This window comes from Vigna unguiculata, chromosome 9, assembly GCF_037176805.1.
Source record: "Vigna unguiculata cultivar grain cowpea cultivar isolate G323 ecotype 2 chromosome 9, ASM3717680v1, whole genome shotgun sequence".
NCBI lineage: Eukaryota > Viridiplantae > Streptophyta > Magnoliopsida > Fabales > Fabaceae > Vigna > Vigna unguiculata.
The window spans coordinates 15,945,801-15,963,494 of NC_140800.1; the positions used below are offsets into that span (position 1 = coordinate 15,945,801).

The window sequence follows — 17,694 nt, forward strand, 5'->3', positions numbered from 1 at the left end:
CGCCGGAGCCATGCGGTAGGGAGCCATCCATACTGGACCTGTCCCCGGCACTAGATCGATAGAGAACTCTACCTCTCTACGGGGAGGTAGCCCTGGCACTTCCTCTGGAAACACATCCTCAAAATCCTGCACCACCGGTATTATCGACGTCGTCTCTCCTCCCTCCACCTCCAGATGTGTGAAGATCATGTAGCACTGTGCACCGTCATGGAGTTCCTTCATAACACCCTGAGAAGATACCAACTCAGGCTCCTCTGGGTTGGGAAAGAGCAGTTTCTTCTCTCGGCAATCTATAAGAACGCGAGTGGCAGATAGCCAATCCATTCCTAAGATCACCTCCAACTCTTGTAGAGGCAGACAGATTAAGTTCACCCTGTACCTGCATCCCTCTACCTTCACTGGACACCTAGCACATAAGGACGACGTCCTGACCAAACCCGACGCTGGAGTAGACACAACAAGCTCACACTGCAGCTCGCGCACCGACAGACCCAACCGCTCCACACAAGCAAGTGACACAAAGGAGTGTGTCGCTCCAGAATCATACAACACACAGCATTTCATCCCAGAAATCACATAATAGCCCATAACAAGGTTACCTGAACCTGCAGCCTCTGCTCCAGTCATGGCATAGACTCTGCCCGTCGCCTGAGGCCTGTTGCCTATGTCTCTCTACTGGTGCTGGTGAGGGGTCTCAACTGAAGGGCGTGCTGTTGCCCTAGCAAGGTTGGGACAATCCTTCCCAAAGTGGCCTTCCTTGCCACAATTGTTGCACCTGCGGTAACCCTCAATGCGTGGACAAACACTCCTCAGGTGAGGGCCTCCACAGATGTAGCACTGAACTCAGCGCTGCTGTGGAGAAAAGCTCCTAGACCCCTAAGGCTGATGGTGGGGTCTATCATACGGTCTCCTCCGCTCTTCATGTCTGGGCTTGGACCCAGATGGTCCACCGATCCTCTAAGGCGGTTGTGGCTGCTGTGGGCGTTGACCTTCCACCTCACGCTCCATCTTCTCCATCACCCTGGCCTTCTCCACCAGAGCGGCAATATCCTTGATGGACAAAGGAGCCACCATCAAGCGGATATCACTGCAGAGATCGGTCTTGAACTTACGACATCTCCACACCTCATCGAGCGGTAATGTGTAGAAGCGGCTAAGGTGCTTGAACCTCTCACCATATTCTGTTATTGTCTTCCCTCCCTGGCTGTGGTGCGAAGTCCTATGAGGAAGTGCCAAAGTCCACTGGCACACAGAAAATCACTTGGTTAGGCACGATAAAGACAAGAATTTAACTAAAAACACTCAGAAGACACAGAGAAAGCTAAGAGGACATCCAAGTCCACAGACCTAAGGAATGACCACTCTGATACCATAAATGTAACGTCCCATTTAATTATTAAGCGAAATTAAAGGAAACGTCACACAAGGATGGTACTGTAGCATAGTTTTGGGGTCCTTAACACAACCCCTACAACCTGGGAACACCACGATGCCAACGGAAACCAAGTTCAAGTCTAACAAATGAGAATAGAGTAATAAAGCATAAGGCAATACATGGGCCATTGCCCTAAAGAACCATGACGGAAATAAAATAAACTCCAGCCCAGATGGCTAAGCAGCAGAATCGCCATTTCCTTGCGGACCACGAGAACCTCGCCCATCTGCTCCCATCAATCACATTGATGATCATCGCGAGAAAGAGTAGCCACATACAATACAACCATACAACAAAACGGGTAAGTTAGAGCCGACAACATATTTATCATACAGTCAAATATATTTTCACCATTCCATATCCATACAACATCCAAGCATGTTATGACTCTTCATTCAATACACTACGACTCGACTCGACCCATCCAGATACTTATAAGCTGGTCGGATTCAGCGGATGCTTGCACCTGTGGTGGATACCTCTGCTCACCCCCGAGCTATGTGTTACAAGTGTTACAATGAATCAATTTTCCCTCACCACAAGGTTAGCCCTTAATGAATTTAGGCCTCCTGCTACTTTCACCACAGTAGTCAGTCTGCTCTAGGTGAGACTAATTGACTCCTTAGAGTGTCAGAATGCAACCTTACCTTGAATCCTTACCTAGTCATACAGATGGGGCACCACCATGGACACCCACTAATAGGGGCCATGGAATTACGTCCCGACCATTTAAGCGCAACCCTAAAAGTCTCACCTAGAGACCCCAAGGAATTATGCACTAACACGGACCAACATACATAAACAACCAAGAATTTATACATACGTTGCACATAAGATTTCAAATCAAAAGCCATAACAAATCTCCCTTTCTCATATGTTGAATCATTACCAACTCGTTATTCCCAATCATGAGTAAAGTGTTTCTCCTCATACCAACCATACCAAAGGTTTACCAACCACCAAGATTCATTATTGCTCATGCCAAGTTTGTGACCACACGTACATACATATGTATCCAACTTATCATATACAATTCATGTAGAGATCATGCCAAGCTCATAATCCCCCCACATATAATATCCTCCCAATATGCATACTCAATTCCCCCCATACCATCACATAATAGTATAATAGAACACAGCTCAACCACCAAAAGACAAGAAAACCCCAAACTGAATGCATTCTCGCTCAATCCGTCGCTCAGGCTGAGGAGCCTTGCCCAGGCGATAGTCCCTCGCTCAGGCGAGTTCTCTCCGCCTAGGCGAGAGTTCGCGAATCTGGAACAGGAGCCTCCGAACGTTCTCGCTTAGGCGAGACTCGCCTCGCCTGGGCGAGACGCTTGCTTGCTCGAAATTGAGCGAGTCGCCTAGGCGACCATTTGCACGAGAAGGTCTGGGCGAGCCTCTGCTCACCTCGCCTAGGCGAGACATGCTCGCTTGGGTGAGTTTAACAGTCGCCGCCACTGCCATGCCTGTAACAGTCGTATATGCACATACCAACAACAACACCAACCACCTCAAGCAATCTAAACAACATACAAGTTCAAGAATCATACATATGTACCGCAAAACAATTTACAAACACATTAACAATGAGGTTCTAGCTTCCCATACTTGGACAAGCTAGCTGAAAACCTCGACACCCAAACTGTGAAGGACGAACAACTTCTAGGAACGGACTCGAAGCTGGAAAAACAGTGTGAGAATGGGTCATTTCGGAACCCTAACAACAACTTATGAAATACAGGCCAAGGAAGGAAAACTACGAGTCTGAGAGTACTTACGTGAGCTGAGAACGACCAAACGGAAGGCGGACTATCAACACAGCGGAACCCTAACGAAGAGAGTGTGGCTGTGGCTCTAAGCACCAAGGTAGAAGAAATATGAAAAGTGTGGAATTAGGTCAGACTCGGGTAGCTTTATCTTTTGGGCCAGCCCTAAGGCCCAATAGCTCAAGGGCAGCCCTTAAAGCTTTAGGGCAGGAAATCTAGGTCTTACAATTTTAGGTATGAAGTTTGTAATGACGAGAAACTTAACTTTAATATAATATTTTTAATATAAGATAAACAATTTTTAACATCTTCATCATTCTACCTTGATCTTGTCTTTTATATAAAAATACAATTGGACTTATACTCAAATATTCAACATTCATATATATATCACATAGAGAGTTACATAAAAGGGAGAAATAACATATAAAAACATGAGAATCGCACCAAACTAATGCACAAAAAACAAACAACCATACTCCTATAAATGATTCACTTAACAAAACAAACAATTGAGAGTTAATACCTGTTATAATAAAATTAAACTATGATTAGAAGAAATCAATCTTCTTAATTTTTTTTTAAGATTAAACACTCTCAAGATACCCATCATTTACGCATACTAGATGATAACTATAGATGTGGCAAAGCCGGATGTTTCTCTCATATATCTTTTTCTCTCTTTCTCTTTTTGTAAATATCTTTTATGATTATTTCAATTTTTGTACACGTGTTTATTATTTTCTTCTTCGAATTGATCTTTATATAGTTGTGGAAAAGATGAAACTTTCATTAAAAAAATTGAATAAATTAATTTTTCAACATAACATATCGATGAGTGTAAATTTATGGCATCATTTAGCCTTTAAGTTTAGTTTATGATGGGTGTGCTTTAAAATGTTGTTTTAATTATGATTTATTCTAAAATAGTTAATTTATCTTAAGATATAAAAATATGTTAAAAAAATAGTTTTTTAGTTGGATAAATGTTCTTTGAATATTTTACAATTAAATGTTTTATTCTTTACATAAATGGTCTCTATTTAAATATTCCTATTCCTCTCTTTTCTCACATCCTCTCTTATATTTTCTTCTATTTTTATGTCACTTTTATCATCCATAGAGTGCTAAGCCTCTCGGGTGATTCTACTATAATTTCTTAACCAGAGTTTAAGATTAGATAGAATACATTGTTTATTCTTTTCAATCTTTTTGCAATTTATTTTTATCTATGTCTTTTATCTCTTAATTAAGTAGCACTAGTAAAAAAAGAGCTTTCCACGACACTAATTAATAGGAGTGGTCATGGATAATATTTTTAATGATCCAATCCACATTAATTTTAGATCCAAATAATTATATCAGATTTTCGATCAAATCTATTTTTTTAGCAAAAGTAGTTTGGATTTTTCTTAAAATCTAGATCCAAATATTTGAATCACATCCACATCAATTTTAGATCTAAATAATTAGATCAGATTTATGATCTAAATCTATTTTTTTCAGCAAAAATAGTTTAGATTTTTTAAAAATTTAGATCCAAATATTTGGATCACGATTTAAATCCATATCGAAACATTTGGATCACGATTTAAATCCATATCGAAACATTTGGATCACGATTTAAATCCAGATCGAAACACTTGGATCATGTTCAAAATCCATAATCTATTTTTTTATAAAAGAAATTTAAAATAAACTTTCTAAAACTTGCATCCTTAGGGTCGACACGATCAAATTTGGCATAATTTTGGTCGAGGCCAACATGATCGAATTTCAGCATGAGACGAACTCGATTGACTTTTGGTCGTGGCTGACTCGTTTGAATTTTGGTCAGGACCAACAAAATTTTTTTCGTGGTCGACTTGGTCAAATTCGACCGAATTTTGGTTAGGGTCGACTCAACCAAATTTGAATGAATTTCGGTTGAGATAGACTCGGCAAATATGTACAAATTTTGGTTAAGACTAACTCGGTAAAATTCGGTCAAATTTTTATCAAGGACAACATGGCCGAATACGAGAAAATTTGGGTCAGGGAAGACTCAACAAAATTTTGGTCGGGGTTGACTCGGTTGAATATGGCCAAATTTGGGCTCGGGTTGACTCAAAAAAATTTGGCCGGGGTTGACTAGGCTAAATACAACCAAATTTTGGTTGTGACTAACTCTTCTAAAATGGCCAAATTTTGTCCGGCGTTGACTCAGCCAAATATGGGGCACGAGTGACTACGCCAAATTTCGGCAAAGGCCAATTCGATTGAATTCAGTCGAATTTTGGTCAAAGACGACTTGGCTGAATACTACCAAATTTCGGTCATGAGCGGCTCCGTCGAAGAGAGAAAATTTATTCTGGGACCGAGTCGATCGAATATGGCAAATATGACCAAATGGTCGTCGAGACCGACTCGGCCAAATTTGACCAAATTTTTTCTAGGGTTGACTCGCCTGAATACGACCAAATTTAGGTCAAGGCCGACTCAACCAAATATTGACTGTAACATCCCGGTCGGATATTATGAATATTAATAAAAATAAAATTAGATAGATAATAAATGCTCATTCATTTATTTTGCCTTTTCCCCAAAAAATAATGGAATTTGAAGCCATTTATTAAATTCGTAGAATCAAAATCTACAAAAGATATAAAAGTTGATTACAACTTCAAAATTGACAAAATCAAGGTTTACAAATTTATTCAAAACCATAAAGAGTAAAACATTTGATAAAACTCCATAAAGCTTTTCCTAGTTAGCCCTTCTTCGATGCTAAGTCTCACCAGAACCACCTGCAACATCCTCTGCTTCCATGGAACGCATACATGATCATCGCCAAACACAAGTAGATAGAGTGTGCTAACAGTATAAAAATCATATACAAGAATTTAGATGAATAAGCACACGCATGTAAGACCCGTGAAAATTAATTAATTAAATAAATAATTAATTAATAAATGCAGGTAGAGAGAGCCTTTATGGCATTAAATTCTAACTTGTATGATGTGGAAAAGTACTAGCTCAAGTGGTTGAGAGTACTTAATTATGTGATAGGACTTGGGTTCAAGTCTTATGTATGCCATTTGTGTGTTATTTATTTGTTATTGTTTTAAATATATGTTGATCATGTTGATGGATAATATAATCATTGAATTATATTAGTTAGCATGAAATATGAATTGGTTGAATGGTTAAGCATTGAGTTGGCATTGGCATGGTTGTGGGTTCAAGTCTTGGAGAACCTGAATTAAACTTTATTTTTGCTAAATTTAGTTTTGGCTTGAATGTGAAAAAGTTAAAGGAAACCCTAGCTGAATGGGCAGCCTAGAGGTGGCTGAAAAACAGTCCATAATGAGCCCATGAATGGCAATAAACACCAACATTAAACCATTTTCGTTTTTATGCCATTAACCCACATGAAGACCTAATTAAAATGCCAATTAGAGGTAAGAAAGAAGGTTATGGTAGTTGCCATTAGAGAGGAAATTGTGAGGAACGAAATTCAAAGAGAAAAATGTGCTACTGGTGTGAAAGAAGGGATGTTTTGCAAAGGAATCAAAGGAATGGGCATTGGTGTTCAAGGGGAAGACCCATAATTCAACTCTAAGCAAAGGAATTCCAAGTTGGGGAGTTTTACACGTTGATATTTATGTTTAAGCATGAACTGCATTATGTATGGTATGAAATGCATGATTGATTCCCCTATCTGTTGAATTTTTGAGTTTCTGGAAAAATTCCAAAAACCGCTTGGCGGGTTACTCGTAGCCACTAGGCGACTACTGCCAATTCAGTGAAATTCTGGGTTTCCAAGAGGATCCGCTTGGCTGTGAAGCCCTGTACCGCCAGGCGATGCATGTTTGTAACCCAATTTTGGGTTTTTCTTGATGAACTGCTTGGCTGTGATGAACACCCACCAGACGACGCGAGTCTGTTTGGTTCATTTTTTATGTTTTCTGGGTTCTGGGAAATTCTGGATCAGTGAAAAGGGTGTTAAAATCATTAACCAAGCAAATAGAAATAAATAATCGTGAAATTGGGAGGTAATTGGAGGTGAGTTGATGGTTTAGGTGTGTTCTCGAATTTGGGTTCAAATAATTGAGTAATCTTAGATTTTTGGAATCAAGTGCAGTAAATTGGATTGACCGTGAATGGTTATATGTTAATTTAACATTAGAACGCATTTAATTGTAATAAACCCGAGTGAATTGGTAAATATGGTGATGAAGAAGACATGAAGGTTAGTGAGGTGTAGGGAGTAATTCTGGTTTTCCAAAATTTGTTTGCACCGCCTGGCGGGAGGCTATATGCCGCTAGGTCCCACCACGAACTGTGGAGAATTGTGTGGCTGTGGAATGCAGTGAGGAAATGGGGCTCTGTTTCAATCTTGAGTAGAATAGGAAGAATGATATTGTGTGATATTTTCGAATGGGTAACTGATAAGACTTCAATGCATGAATTAAAGTAGTTGGCTAGAACTTAGAATTTGATGGATTCAGTGACACCTTGATATGAGGGAGGTATAGACGAGGTTAGGGGATGAGGAATGAGAATGTTTGTTGTCTAATTTGGTGTGGTATTAGTCATTATAGGACTTTGCATACATGAAGTGTGGTATAAGGAAAATTAAGGAGTGGTTCAGTTTTGTGAATAAGGTTTAGAAACATGATTTACACTTTGTTTTGGTTTAGATTTAGGAGGGAAGTGTTGGTAGTCCATTAAGTACCTGTGAGGGGGAAATTATATACAAAGATAATGCTTGGAATATAACTAGATGAGGGCATAGTATAGATGAGTAAGATTAACTCATGGGAAGCAAACTGATAGTATATTGAGATTTTGAAATTAAAGGGCAGGAGGAACTTTGATGATGGGTTAGTCATTTGGGAAGTGATACAATAAATTAGGGTAGATTATCACGAGCTTGGACGTCTTGAAGTAAGAACAAAAACGAGTTTGGGTGACTTCAAACCAGTACAACGCAGGTACTGATAGGGCGCCTAGCGGTGGGGTTAGACCGTCAGGCGATAGTGACCAATTCAGAGAGGACTGGAATGAGTGGTGCCTGGCAGTAAAGAGTGTCCCGCCAGGTGACACCTGCACGAACAAAGGCATCAGGGGCACGAGGGGCCTAGCGGTACGTGTCCCCCACCAAGCGATCTAGAGGCCTGATGCACCTAGTGCCAAGATTGATGCGTCAGGTGATACTGTGATGCATTTGGGGCTGCTTGTTTTGGAGTGCGTGATTTACAAAGTTTAGTGATGCTTCCAAGGTTGGGTTGCTGGTGTTCCTTGAGTTGAGCTCGGAACGTATCCCTTAAGTTGAGCTCGGAGTAAGGGTTAAGCATGTGGCATTCCTCGAGTTGAGCTCGGAATGGCATCTCTCGAGTTGAGCTCGGGATGGCGGACGAACACGAGGAACCCTTGAGTTAAGCTTGGGTTAGCGAGTGTTGCCGGTGTGAGTGTGTTGGTTGTGGTCAGGATGTAATTCCATGATCCTTGTTAGTGGGAGCTCATGGTGGTGCCTTATGATTAGGACGTAATTCCACGAAGGTTCGTGGTGGTGCCTCATTATATAATTTAGTAAGGATTCAAGTAAAGACTGCATCCTGACACTCTAAAGAGTCAGTTAGTCTCACGTAGAGCGTACTGACGTGAATGGTGAGAGTAGCAGGAGGCCCTAGTCTTTGGCAGGATAATGGCCTTAGATGTTTGAAGGCTAACATTGTGAGTGGTAGGGTGAAACCCATTGGCAATTGGCTCTGTAGAACAGTATAGGCCACCACAAGTGCAAACATCTAGTGAATCCGATTGATTATATGTATCCGGATAATCGTGTCTTGAGTCTTAGTGTATTGCTTATCGGTCATCACATGCTTGGTTGATGTATGTATCTTTGGCTATAAAATTGTATGCAATTGTATGATAAAACATTTTTCCACTCTAGCTTACCCTTTTGCTTGTTTGTATGTTCTAAGTGTGGTTCTTCTCCTTTTGCGATGATCATCAATTTATGGATGTGAGCATATGCGAGAACTCCTCGTGGTCATCAGGGTGATGGAGATTCCGCTGCATAGCTTATCTTGGGTTGGATCCCACTTCTTCAAGTCATTCTTTTAGGGTTGTAGCCCATGTATTTCCTTGCTCTTGGAACATTTATTTTGAATACTGTTAAACTTCTTTCCCGTATTGTTATTGGCATCGTGGTGTGCCTTGGTTTCTTTCCTAGTTTATTCTGGATAACTGTAAGGAGTGACAATATACTCCATGACTTTGCTCTTTATATTATTTTATGTGACGTTGTGTTTAATTAAGATTATTATTTAAATGGGACGTTACACTCATACCAAACTTTTTTTTTCTGGTTTGAAATCTTTCAGATTTAAACACTTTTAACCTTTTTTATAAGAATTTTAAAGATTAATTTATTTAAATTAATATGTTAACGTAATACTTTTCTATTATCATATTATTTATTTATATATATATATATATAATACGATAGAAAATTATTTTTTATAATTATATATATAGAGAAGAGGGGGAAGAGAGACCGAGAGATAGATATATATTTGTAATAAGAAAATAAATATTAATCAAAGATTCAAATTTAAAGAAATTGAAGATTATAGATGTTACAATCAAGAAAACTATCATTCGATATTTCAGCATATCATATTTGCGTTCACCATATTACAAATACGGAATATTTCAAATTTAAAATCATTATAAAAGAATCTTTTAAAAATTTAACAATATAATGAGGATTTTAAAATTTAGTTATTTAGATTCGTATGTTTTCTTGTTATCTTTTCATTATTAAACACTAAAAAGATAATATTTATCAAATAATTGTTATATGTATAAATATATATATATATATATATATATATATATATTTTTTTTTTTTGATAAAAATATTATTATTGTAACACTCCATTTAAATAATATTCTTAATTTAAATGAAATGCCACACTGATAGACTAGAAGAAACAAATTCAAAAGTCTAACCACTACTCCTTACAATATCCAAAAAAAATAGAAGAAACCAATGCACACCACGATGCCAGATACAAAGTATAATACAAGAACTTGACAGTAGTTATTAAAGTACTAAAGGACAAAAATAGTAGATGGGCCATAGCCCTATGAGAAACCCAAGACAATAGAATCCAGCCTAGATGGGCTACGCAGCGGAACCATCACCTCCCTGTTGACCCCGGGTGTTCCTCGCATCTGCTCACATCAATAAATTGATGATCATCGCAAAAGGAGAAGAACCCCACACAAGCAATCAAACAAGCAAAAGGGTAGCTAGAGTATAAAACAGTTTATCATATAGTTACATGCTATTTCACATTCCAATCAGTATATCTCATCCAAACATGTTATGACCTTGCAAACAATACACTAAGACTCAGACTCGACTCATCCAGATAGATGTAATTTAGTCGGATTCAGCAAATGCTTGCACTTGTGGTGGATTTCTCTACTCACCCCCGAGCTAAGTGTTACAATGTTATAATGTCTCAACCCCCACACAAGGTGAGCGCTTGATTAATTTTAAGCCTCTTGCTACTCTCACCACAAGAGTTAGTCCGCTCTATGTGAGACTAACTGACTCCTTAGAGCGTCAGGATACAACCTTACCTTGAATCCTTACTAAATTATATAGATAGGGCACCACCATGAACTCCCACTAACAGGGGTCATGGAATTACGTCCCGACCACTGAAGCACCACAATGAGGTCTTACCTAGAGGCTCATGGAACTACGTCCTGACAACATACCAATCATATTCAAACAATCATGTAATATTTCTCATGCTTATAAATCTCACGCCAACCTTTATAATCCTTCTTCATACATGTTCAATTTTGAATCCATTCCAAATCATCCTTCCCAATCCATGAATATAGAAGTGTAATTCATACTGACACCATGCCACTTTGATTACCAACCATCTCATACAAGTCACATGCCAAGGTCATGTTAGACTTATCAATCACAGACCATAAACCATTCTACTCAAACCCATTCGCCCAATTCATGCTTTTAAAAGTAATTGAATCAATCCACAAGTTCAAGTTAAAGTAAGGAATTAAAATTTTGCACCAATTCTCACTTAAGCTAGACTGATTTCGCTTAAGCTAGACTGGTCTCGCTTAAGCTAGACTGACCTCGCATAAGCTAGAAGTTCTCGCTTAAGCTAGAAGTTCTCGCTTAAGCTAGACTGATCTCGCTTAAGCTAAACTGACAGATTTTCACTGGTTTCAACATCTAAAACACAAAATCCCAAAAACATAAATTTTAGAAAACCCAAGCACGTTGTATAAAATGTTGGCATCATATTTCATGCTTTAAAAGGGTGAACAAATCAATCATTGGAGCATACAAACATTTAAACAACTGTGCTATCAATCTCGCTCAAGCTAAGGAGCTCTCGCTCAGGCGACAGGGTCTCCCGCTCAAGCGAAAAGCTTTTGCTTAAGCGAGATTGAAAACAAAGAGTACTTCGAGTTCTCGCTCAAGCTAGCCTATCTTGCTCAAGCGAGAGGCCTTCGCTCAGGTGAGCACTCGAAACTAAAGGGGGCGAGTTACTGCCATTCTTGCTTAGGCGAGAGCTTCCCGTTTGGGCGAGAAACAACTCCTTTAGGTGAGCATAGCAGATCTCACCTGCTCTCATGCATGTAAAGCCAAAAATCCATCCAGAAACAATACACCGATTATTTTCACACCATCAAAAGCACATCAAATTATCAAGAGCACCCAACAAAACCAAAACAAGCACATTATTTATAAAAGCATGAAAAATCCTAGCTTCTCTCACCTGGACAGATGCTAGTGGAAAGCACAGGCACCTACGACAACGAACCCAACAGCTCCAGGAGCATACTCAAGAGCTAAGAACAATGGCACAGAATGAAAACGAGATTACTGTGGTGAACCCTAACACGAACTATGAAAACAAGTTGGAAAAGAAAGAGCGTGAGCGAAAGAACAACTTACGTGGAACAGAGAATGAGGTTGAGCGGACTTGAATCTGAATGAGCTTGGAGCCTTAGCAGAGCACTGTTTGAGGGGAAAAGAGGAGTAAGGTGGTTTATTTTACAAAGTGGCAGAACATGAGAGGGTTAGGCTGGTTTAGGGGTTTTAGGATGCCCTATGGGCCAACCTTAGGCCCAACTAACTAAGAGAGACCCTTAAATATTAGGACAAAATTAAAGTGGGTCTTACATTCTCCCCAACAAAAAAAATTTTCAACCTCGAAAATTCACCAACGAGATGGGAAGAAAACTACGTTTTCCTCATTGGATCTGATAGCTACCACTTAGACATAACTAATAAAACGACTCCAACACCTATAGTAACTGGAAACTTTGCCTCTATGCTAAGCAATATGTGTTCAACTGTGTAGATTGGTTTAGTCACTACTCTTGAAGTAACTTCCAACCTACAACCTTAAAACTGGGATGTTCCTTCTTACCTGCCCAACCAACTTGTATTTGATATACCGACTCGTCTATCATATGCTCTCCACTACCTCTTGTAGGTTTTTATCAAAGTCTCAAATGACTTCAAGTCTTAAACTAAAGCATGTAGTTATCACTTCACATCACTTTGTTCTCTCCTTTAAGCATCACTCTATTGAATTGATCACTCTTGAGTTCTAGCCATCAACATCAACAAACGAAATTCAATTAATGAAATCAAAATGGGGGTGTAGATTATTTGTATATAGATTTACAAAACTCCCCGCTCTCTTGTTATATTCATACTTCATCACCATCAACATTCTTGACCACTTTTACGTATAATGACACTCATAACATCTTACTTCCTTTGCTGGCTTCAACCAAGGCAACAAACTTTTCCAGTTCCAATTTAAAACTATCAACTGATTCCATTGCCATATTGTTTTGGCATCCTGTCCTCATTTTTGATCCCTTAACTCGTAACCATCATTCCACTAAACCACTGAACCATAACTTCCATTGACTCCAAATCTCTAGTCTGTTTTGCACTAAGCAACTCTACAATACACCTCAAACTAAGATTGCCCGATTTGGCTTTATTTTTTCCAACCTCTTTGAGAAACTCACTCGTCCTAGTCGAATAACTAGACCAAGGAAATCTCTTCACATATTCTCCTCCCGACTTAGACACTTACTTATCCACCAACTCTTACTCTTACCCTATCAGACCCAGATCTTGAATTCTCTTCTAGAAATAAACACCTACGCTTACTTCCTTTCTTCAAGGTTGGTACCCTAACTTGAAAACATAATTCAACCACCTCTCATTTCCTTGGTCCAACTTCCTTTGTTCGACCCTATACTCCCAACTCTGAATGATAATTGCATTCTTTTACCGGATAATCACAAGAACGAAACCTTTGATGTTTTTTTTAAAGAACTGGTCTTCGTAGTAATCATTAGGTCATGAGTAAGATAGTTCTTCTCACGCACCTCTTACTATTTTTAAGCATCATCTGCCACCATCCTGCTGCGCTACTCTGATTCATGCACGAGGTCACTTATTTGTTTACTCAAAATAATGATCCTTTCGTGTCCGCCATGACAAGGAAGCAATCGCTATTGAGAAACCTTCTTCGAGACCCCTATAAAACTTGCAGACCCCCTTTAAACTCCTCTTTTGATAGTCTTAGCGTTCCATTTTCTCAACAATGTATCTATCCTTTTAAAACCATATTCCTTATTAGTCACTCCAACCTTAGTCAATACTCTTCTTGAACGGCTTGACACACCACAACTTCTTTTTGAAGATTCACTAAACTTGCAGTAATCTTGGTGATTATACCGAGTTTATACCATTATGTCTCCAACAACTCTTTCAATTGTTTCTTTCACTTCACAATCCCAGCATAAATCCTCCAATTAGAAGCTATTAGCATAAGTTTGACTTCAAACCCAAATGTATAAGTGAACTTCACCACTCCAAAGAGAAAATTCTAATATTTACTTTAGAATAAATCTATAACTCTTCTACTATTCAGATTCCTTGCGTCTATTTTTCGCTTGTCGTTGTCGTATAACTCTGATTCACATGACACCCTGCCCTCATCTTTCAGCTTGATCCACACTTGTTACACTACTACTGACATATCTTTTTAAATCAAAGGATACTACTTCGTTGGGGATCACATCTCCTAAGAATGAGATTAAGAAAACAACCAATTCACCCTTGAGATTATGTCCCAACCTTGCAAAGGAAACAATTCAAATTGGCTTTGAATTTAAATCCTTTGGTCACCATGAAACATGAAACACACCCGAGTAAACTTCACTTGACCGCAATTGTAGCAAACCACCATCTCAACCCCAACTCCCTCTCTCAGGCACCCATGACTCCTCTATCATATGGGCGATACCAAGAGGTATATGATCCCAAACAAAACCAAACCTATATCCCAAGCACCACTTTTATACCTTGTATCCTCGAATTTGATCATTTGCGCTAATCACTCCAGCACCAACTATCGTATACACCATTTCAATTTCTTCAGACTTTTCTTCTCCTTTCATTCTTTAGTGTATTTTGTCCCCACTAGTTCTTGCCATTCCTACAAGATCCACACTTAGGTTTCTTGGTCTCAGCCCAAGGTCAATTGTTTTGCTCATGTGAACTACTTTTCCTTGAAACATCCTTCTATCAAATCCAAAGACCAATCATTTCCTTCTGACTATCCAACCTAGTATGAAACCTTTATGCCACTTCATTTTTATCCACATATTATTTTTCCCTTTACTTAGGAAACATCATCTCACTTGACTGATCCATAAGCTCTGCTCCATCTTAGCCTCCAACTAGAGATTTGTCGTCTTTTTACACCCTATGGTCTTTATCTTTCTCAACTTGCTCGATGCCAAGCAATTTCATTATTTTCTGCAACCCGGGATTTTGTCAATTGCTTCTGTTCCACCAATCCAAGAAAACACTAGATGTGGCCATATGACCATATCTAATGACACTTTTCTTAACATCACATGTATTTGTAGAACTCTGAATCTTGGTATTGTCGGAATGTAGAACCAATTTGATTTTCCTCAAACGTTGTTACACTTGCATGCACTGATATCTCCCATATGTTCTAACCTCTAGATTCAACTCATTTTGGAAAACTTGCAGTATTTTATCCCAAACTTGTCCTTGGAACTCCCTTAGTCCAATCGTTGCTAAACTCCAACATCTTTTCTCAAACTATTAACCCAAACTTAGCTTTCCTTGCTCAACGGTATACATCACACATCAACTTCCTATCTCTGAGGCAAAAAGTTGTCTCATAGACCTCATCCAACACATGTAAAGGAAAGCAGGCCAAGTTGACATTGGATCTGCATTCCCTTATTTCTATAGAAACCAGACACAGAGTATAGAGGCATAACAAGACAAACTAGAACATACGAAGCAACACTACATCATCTACAGACAACCAAACCTTTTTGTCTGTCACCCTTCTTTCACTAACACAAAAAAGCCTTTTAACGTCCGACATTTTCGACCTTTGACGTCTGCCCAAACACCGACGTCGTATCGGGTGACGTCAAAATAACGTCGGAAAAATAGCAAACGTCACTTGACGTCGATCTTTTAAGAGTTCGGCGTTATCCAACGTCAGGGCCAGCAACAGTAGACGTCAATTTTCACGCTAAAATGAGGGAAAAACCTGAGCAGTTAAAGTCTGTCAGATCCCGTCAGACGTTAAATAACGTCGGCCCTGGTATGGTCAGACGTTAAATAACGTTTGTCAGGGCACACCAGACGTCAAACTGCTCCATTTTTTAAAAAAAAAATTTAACTATTTTTACAACATCCATACATCTGAAAATCAGAAAATACCCAAAACAATTTCATAATACTTTCAGCACAATTCTGGAGTTACAGTTATATATAATAGAACTTAAGTTTCAACATATATTCTAAACTAATATAAATAACAACAAACTAAATATTTCAACATGAAATTCTTGTACAAAAAAGTTTTTGAAAGGAGTTCTAATTCATGTGGTATCAACTTCATCTCTCCAATAGATATGCTGCCCATTCCTGTGGACTGAAATAAAGATTTAGAAAGGTTTGACGTTAAAAGTTTTATAAATTGTAAGATTGAACTACTAAAAACATGATGTCATAATACCTTTGGTGGGCTAAAGTATGGCATGATCAATGCTTTAGGCCAAGCAATAAATGTGCCTAAAGCTTCCCCAACAAATTGGATTTCTGAAGTTGGCACAGGCACTTGAGCATGGGGATCTCGAACTTCATCAATCATCACACGCGCATGATGGGGCAATAGAGGAACACCATGGATAGTCTCCCCACCCAGAAGTTGTCGTCCTATGGCCACTACGCGCGGGGGGTCTTCATCAACCAATAGCTCATACTAACTTGTGTAGTCAGTATGATCTACACCAGAGCATGAGTCTTTTGTACTCACACGTTGTCCTGTTGGAGCTTGAGTGGGTAATTCCATGTTCTGTTGCTGCATGGACTGAAGCTTTTCTTCAAGTGTTCTTTGTATTTGTTGTTGCTGTTGAAGTTGTTCCATAAAACGTTGCTCCATAATTCCCATGTGTTGGTTGAATATTTCCTCCATTTGTTGCTCCATCTTCCTCAAGGCCTCTTGACTCAACGATTCATTACTTCTTTGTGGAGGACCAAAGTAATCTCGAAGACCAATGGCACCTCCAACACCACGCACACGTCCTGGGTGCTCTGGCCTTCCAATTGCCGTTGTGAGTATATCGTCCCGACCATGGCCAACAAACGAACCCTGAGTCTCTTGCTCAATTAATTCATCCTACACCACAAAAGAAAGTTTAATTAAAAGGAGAAACATATGAACTATGATAGTCAAATAAGGTTTGTACTTACTATTTTTTGATATATGATTTGAGCTGATTGTGATGTCATTTGCCCATCGGACTTAGTCCGAGCAGCCTTCCACATCTCGTACCTAAGAATTGCATCCACTAGGTCAAGGGACTCAAGTCCTAGAGACTGTGCACGAGACTTTTTCAATTTTTTCTCCAATAATGCATAACCACTTCGAGAGAGTACGTGTGGTGTATCATTAAGCCTTTGTCTTTGTTGGGCTGCTGTCATTTTTTCCTGTCACACATAACATTATTTAATAGTTTGAATACACAAATGTATGACTAGTGTCACTATAAACAAATTTAACAAACAAACCTGCCAGTCTCCAGACTCTCTACATGCACGAAATTGCATCCACTCCTCCTCAGAGATTTTGTACTTCTCACAAGGAGTGTCATGTTGTCTATCTCCAAACACATATAAACGTGTGAGCCTTGCCTTGAAGTCCCTCCATCTGGTGGTTATGTGAGATAAGACTTTCTTTCTAATTCGCTTAGTGTTCGGAGTAATCTCAAATTTGTGTTGTTTAAAACATAAAATATGTTATGTTAACAGTAACATAAAAAAATATTATAGTTGGTTTAAGTAAACATACCA

The 17,694-nt window shown here is 39.0% G+C and overlaps 1 protein-coding gene across 1 annotated transcript; it reads right to left on the reverse strand.

The window, feature by feature from the left end:
* Positions 1-957: 957 nt before the first annotated feature.
* On the reverse strand, positions 958-17,148 carry LOC146883613 (uncharacterized). Its single transcript, XM_085666651.1, has 4 exons — positions 17,095-17,148; positions 16,658-17,020; positions 16,358-16,603; positions 958-1,242 (listed from the first exon to the last, which is right to left on the reverse strand). Exons 1-4 carry the CDS (start codon positions 17,131-17,133, stop codon positions 958-960), a joined length of 933 nt encoding a protein of 310 aa, XP_085522777.1. The 5' UTR covers positions 17,134-17,148.
* Between the last annotated feature and the right edge of the window lie 546 nt (positions 17,149-17,694).